The 6365-nt window shown below is 36.4% G+C and overlaps 1 protein-coding gene across 1 annotated transcript; it reads left to right on the forward strand.

The window, feature by feature from the left end:
* Positions 1-2620: 2620 nt before the first annotated feature.
* Positions 2621-6177, forward strand: eri1 (exoribonuclease 1). The gene is made up of 7 exons (XM_056367152.1): positions 2621-2989; positions 3545-3726; positions 3843-4059; positions 4156-4239; positions 4336-4445; positions 4552-4666; positions 4977-6177. The coding sequence occupies exons 1-7, from the start codon at positions 2915-2917 to the stop codon at positions 5217-5219; spliced, it is 1026 nt and encodes a 341-aa protein (XP_056223127.1). The 5' UTR covers positions 2621-2914; the 3' UTR covers positions 5220-6177.
* Positions 6178-6365: the final 188 nt, after the last annotated feature.

A 6365-nucleotide genomic window follows, 5' to 3' on the forward strand; every position in this document is an offset into this window, starting at 1 on the left:
TTATTTATTTATTTTTTAAATTTTATTCCCAACATTTCATCCATTATACATCACATTATCCATCAGACGGACTGCGTGATGTAAGGACACGGCTGATCTGTTGTAAAGATCAAACCGCTCTGTGAGCATCATAAGGAATTCATACATAAAATGGGTGTAAATTACTTTGACAAGCTCCCACCGTCTGTGCAGTGTGGTGCGCTGCTGTGGAGAGAAAACACTCAGATCTTTTACCGAACCTAAAGCAGCAATACACACACAATTGAAAACTCTGCTCCTGCCTTCATAATAAATTCTGCTCAAGTAAAAGAACTTTAGTTTTAACAGGAACATTTACTTAAAGAATCAAAATTATTAATTGTACAGAATGGTTCTAGGAAATAACCAAAGTGCAAGTAAACCACTGCCACTGTGTTCTTTCTAGTATCAGAATATTATAGTTTTATATACAAATTAAAATGCCTCTAAAAACCACATATATGCAACACTTTGTTTTAGTGATTTAGAATTAAAATAATATATATTTTTACCATTAACTGAAAGTCATTTATAGTCAAATCACTTAATTATTGTCAGATGAGGTTCCCGTATTATACTGTACATTGAATATACATTTACACTGAATATGAGTATCATGTCTGTGTCTATACAATATCTGACTTCAAACTACAAAAAAACCCTTTCAGCCTTTGAAAACCTGGATCAGAGGCTAAATTTCTGAAGGTGGAAACTTATCTTGTTTAATAATAAGTCCCACTTATTAACATTTTACACAAGCCATAGCAGATGACAATGCCGCATTGAAAAACGAATCAGTATGCAATGACGACTGGTGAAATTCACAGTGTATGAGGTTGTCAGATGTGGTTAAAATGACAATTTAACGAGTTAATTTGACTTTGGTTTTCCATTATTTCGGAGACATGAAATGAATCTAAATGCGTTTTTCCGTCTTATGGCCTGAACTGATGAGATTTCAGTCGGAACATAATTTAGTAGTGATTAAAATGTGGTTATCAGCACTTGTAACTTAAACTTTGAATATAGCTTTAACTGACGTGGATTTATGGATCTTTCTGTAAATATTGCCTAATTTAATAAGCTGTACAGAAGATATATTACTTTTTAATTATATTTTCCCATAAAAATCTAATAAATTTCCAAGCAGCAGAGTTCAGCAGTTTACTGATAAGACAAGTTTATTTTTATAGCACATTTCAATAAAGGTCAAAGTGCTTTACATAAGAGATTAACGGTATTAAGAGAAGATATAGAAGGGGATACAATAGAATAAGACATTTAAGATAGAAGTGTAGATTATGAATAAATGGTCCCAAAGAGTTGTGGACAGTCGCATCTTGAAATAAATGTCAGATGGTTTTGATTGATCTATATTGAGAAAGATATTTTGATTTGATTTGATTTGATTTGATTTGTTGAGAGCCGAGCATCAAACCGTAACTAACATGTTCCCACCGCAGAGACACTTTATCTTCACTGATAAACATGTTAAATCTCACACACAGAACAAGTAGTGAGTCCGTGTTCCAGCTGTTTTGTGCATCATGAATCTTTTATCCAGTTTTCTTCAGCTTCAGATTCATTATTCAGATGGTGTTTTGCTTCTTTTCTCTGCTCCGGCTCTTTGCCTTGCACACTGCTCTGTTTCTGCCAGAGTTCATTTACCTCTGACAGGCACAGCTCATACCGACACCGGGCCAGAGGTTAGGCTCAAACATCTGCACTGGGTACACTACATTAACTAAAGGTATGTAAACCTGTAGTCTACAGTATGTATGCATGAGTGGGAAATAGGTTGAAACTAACAGTAGAGTGACACCTAGCTGTCAGATATGAACAGTGCTTTAAATATATAGTATTTAAAAGTAGTTGAGATATTATTTATTAATTTGATATCACCTTCAATCCCATAAAAAAAAGAAAAAATGTTTTATTCCTTCTGAACATCATGGTTATTTTTAAGTATTTTATTTTGACTTTATTTTTGAAAGATGTCTGGGAAAAAAATTACATTATAATATTGTGTCCCTAAATGCAAAAGGCCTTTTTTAGTTCAATATGTGATTTATTTTGTTATTTCCATATCAAACATGCGTTAAAGAAAACTCTTCTTTATTATTTTACCCCCTTTATTTACGAAATAAAAAATAACAGACCAAGAAAGGGAAGAACACCTTAAGAAAAATCAGGCATAATATCTAAGCATATAATGCAGAAACAAAAATTTAAATTAAAAATAAATTAAAAACACATATTTTGAAATGATACCATGAAGTTGTTTGTGTCCTGTTTTAATTTTAAATTTTAGGTAGTAAATAAATTAAAACATTATACAGTGATGGTATATTCATCACGTATAAATGTCAGATCATTAAACTACAATACGTATTAGCCTAATATTATTTTTCACACTGAACAATGAAATACAGTTGTCCACAAAGATAATATACAAACAGATTTACAGATATTTTAAATCAGAATAGAATAAAACGATAATATTAACCAAAGTAAAAAACTGGATTATATTAAAATGCAGTTTTATCATCCGCAGCACTAGGTGGCGGTAGTGAGCGTCATTTGTTTTGGCGCAAACCGGAAGTCGTCATAACTGTCCACCTTTAGAGTTTAATGTAGCAGCAACCGTCACTGGAGACAAAGATATCAGATAAATCCTGTTATTTGTTTTTTTATTTTAAATATAAAACATCATCTGAGTGACTTAAGATTTTAGTTTGTGGCTTAAACGAAGACAAACTTTTACAGAAGTCGTACAGGGATGTTAGCCGTTCTGTGGCTAGCCAGTGTTAGCATAGATAGTAGCTAACGTTGTTTTCATGAATTCATCTTAAATAAATTAGGTTGTTTTTAAATTCTGGATTAACTTCTGCTGTAAATGGACGAGCACAAGGAGAATATCATTACCAAGGACTTGAATGTAAAGATGTCTGCTACAAGAGAAGATGAAAAGGTTGGTGCCATAATGACATGCTAAAGTCTGTTTATCTGAGATTCACATTAAACAATAGCACCGATATCACCACTAATCTCCTCTACACAATATCAGGAGTGTAAGAACAAGTCAGCAGGACCACAAACGACAACATTATAGGAAAAGGTTGAATATACTGCAGTGTAGTTGTATTAGTGGTTGTTTTAGACTGTATTAGCTTGAAGTAGTTGTGTTGCACTGTATAATTTAAGTCTGCTAAATTAAAAAGTAGATTCATGGTGCAATTAAACTCAATTAAATAGATAGGAACATTAATGATATCCATGAAAACAGAACCAGATATTTTGACTTAAAGGATGTGAAGTTGCCCTTTGTTACATATAATGCTGAAATTGATTTGAGAGAAAAAATATACAATATACAGTATATAGCAAACCGTGATGTAAACAGTGTTTTTGCATGAGTCCTGTTTTCTGTATCAGTTTTCTCGATGCTGTATAATGTTATCATTTGCTCAATTTGAAGCAGTATATCACTTCCTTACACATACTGACTGAGATCATTGTTCTTCAGGAGAAGTCTTGCAGCAGGATTTGTCCTGCTGAAGAATCTGCTCCTCAGGTTTCCCCGTCTCAGTCAAACAGCGACTTCAGTCACCCCGTTTACAAAGAGATCGCTTTGGCCAACGGACACATCAACCGCATGTCCAAGGATGAGCTCCGGATCAAGTTAGCAGAGCTGAAGCTCGACACAAGGTAATGTTTTACAATATTTTACACCTCAAGCTCAGGTCGTAGGCCTTTCTATTGGAGAGGATCATTGAATTTCATAGAAAAAATATATTTAAATCCTTCTGTTCTTGTGTTTAAAGAGGAGTGAAGGATGTGATGAAGAAGAGGTTGAAGAGCCACTATAAGAAGCAGAAGCTGATGCAGTCTGCAGCTGAGGGAGGACCCACTGACACCTACTACGACTACATCTGCGTGGTGGACTTTGAAGCGACATGTGAGGAGGATAATCCCTCGGACTTCCTTCATGAAATCATAGAGTTCCCTATGGTTCTCATCAACACGCACACTTTAGAAATTGTGAGTTGACTTTTTGACGAAGGCAGGATTGTTCACAACTTAATTTGCAGAGAGAGTTTTGTTATTATGGATGTGTTTTTCCACTTTATTTTGCAGGTGGACAGTTTTCAGGAATATGTAAAACCTGAGTTGAACCCGCAGCTTTCAGACTTCTGTGTGAAGCTAACAGGGATAACACAGGTTGGTTGAGCTCTTTTTCTTTGACATAGGTATCCTATTATTATGATAAGGAGTTTCAGTCTACATGAATAAGTGTTGTCTTTTTTTTTTTTAAAGAAAATGGTTGATGAAGCAGACCTGTTCCCGGCAGTCCTTCAGCGAGTGGTAGCTTGGCTTCAGGAGAGAGAGCTCGGAACAAAATACAAATATGCCATCCTGACTGATGGGTACGATGGTTCACTTCAGTGCTCAATGCTGAATCTGAGCAAAATCATTTTAATAATCCTTTCACTGAAATCTCATCTGACACTTTTTGTTGTGCGTCGTCTCCAGGGCCTGGGACATGAGCAAGTTCCTCAACATCCAGTGTCGTATAAGCCACATCAGATATCCTCAGTTTGCAAAGAAGTGGATAAACATAAGGAAATCATACGGGAACTTCTACAAGGTTTGACTTTTGAGTTGTTCAGAGTCACTTAATGTGCCTGTTTTGTCTTTTAATGAAGCTAAAATGTGCAAAGTTTGAATGCAGCAGTAAAATATTTGGACTTTTGATTGTTATTTAAGAGTTTGAGAAAAGCACAGGTGTAATTAATAACATTAACGATAGCTCTTCTTTGGACCAGCCATCGTTACTGTTATCGATTACACCTGTCCTTTTCCCTCTGTGACTCTCTGCTGTGAAGAAGCTCTGTTGTCGCTCACAGCCTTTTTAGAAACCACAGCAAACCACCGACCGTTTCCTCTCCGTCCTCCAGGTCCCTCGCACGCAGACCAAGCTGAGCACCATGCTGGAGAAGCTGGGTCTGAAGTACGAAGGCCGTCCTCACTCCGGCCTGGACGACTCGCGCAACATCGCACGGATAGCTGTTCGTATGCTGCAGGACGGGTGCCAGCTGCGCGTCAACGAACGCATGCACGGCGGCCAGCTGCTCTCGGTTCCCAGCTCGGCTCCCGTGGAAGGAGCTCCACCACCACGCAACCCCCGCACCCGAGACTAGAGCCAGAGACTGAGGCATGTCTTGACTCTTTACTCTCACGAGTTACAGAAGAAAGAAAATCTAAAGCACTTTACAGTCTTCATGTAAAGTTGTACAGTATTAATTTGGAGCTTGGTGAAGGGTATTTCATTTTCACCAATAAAAGGAGAAAATGTTGTATTTTGATTTAAGATTGTGCCGGTCTTTGACTTCATATATGTGAGGGTTTCTCTCTGACCACATCTCCATATATTTTTACACCAGATGTCTGAAAGCAAAGCTCATTCCAGTGTTTGTGGGAGGATTTTCCTCAATAGCTTCAGTCTTGTCAGTCTGTTAAACCCACCTCACCATGCCTTAAGCTGCTGAAAATAATCCCAAACAAATGATTAAAATGTCTCTTAATTGTCCCATGGTATCGTCTTTTACGTTTGCTCTGAAGAATACACTGAATAATTTTTATTTTTGTGGCATTAAATGAAAAAAAAATATTAGTCACCTGCAGCTTCACGACAACAATATCAATGTAAGTGTTGCTCTTTAAAACAAACCATATCTGTCTGACTATTGTGCTACTATTATAAACACATGAAATCTACACGAATGCTGCTACCGCTGTGTTGTCTGAAGTCCTACCTAATAACAGAGCCATACCATCATCACAGTGCCACTTCTCCAGAGTGAGGTGAAGGTTTGAAAACAGTCCTGTGGACTTTCATCGTCTGTATTGTCTCAGATCCTGAGATCCTGAGAAGTAAAGTCATTATACAAAACAGTGCAGGTGTTCATTTAGCAAAGTATCTGATGAACAGCTGGAGACACTGGAGTCTATCCGTGCGAGTAAAGCCTGTGTTGTAGGATCATGTCGCCTTTTGTATGGAATTCATTTCTATTTCATGGAGCTTGATCTATTTTAACAGGAATAAATATTCTTATGAATGCTAAAAAACATACAAATAAAATATGTTTCCTCTTGTAAGCAGTTTCCCGTCTTTGTTCAAGCTTTTAGCAAACACTAGACAAAGCTGGAAAGATATACACGTATACATTATATATTATATTCCATATACATATTGTCATACATGGCTGGAAAGGTGTAGAATATTCTAATAGTTAAACATTTTTAAATGGTTTGTAGATACTTTATTTTTCCCAAACAAGCCAACG

Source organism: Seriola aureovittata, chromosome 22, assembly GCF_021018895.1.
Source record: "Seriola aureovittata isolate HTS-2021-v1 ecotype China chromosome 22, ASM2101889v1, whole genome shotgun sequence".
NCBI classification, from domain to species: Eukaryota; Metazoa; Chordata; class Actinopteri; order Carangiformes; family Carangidae; genus Seriola; species Seriola aureovittata.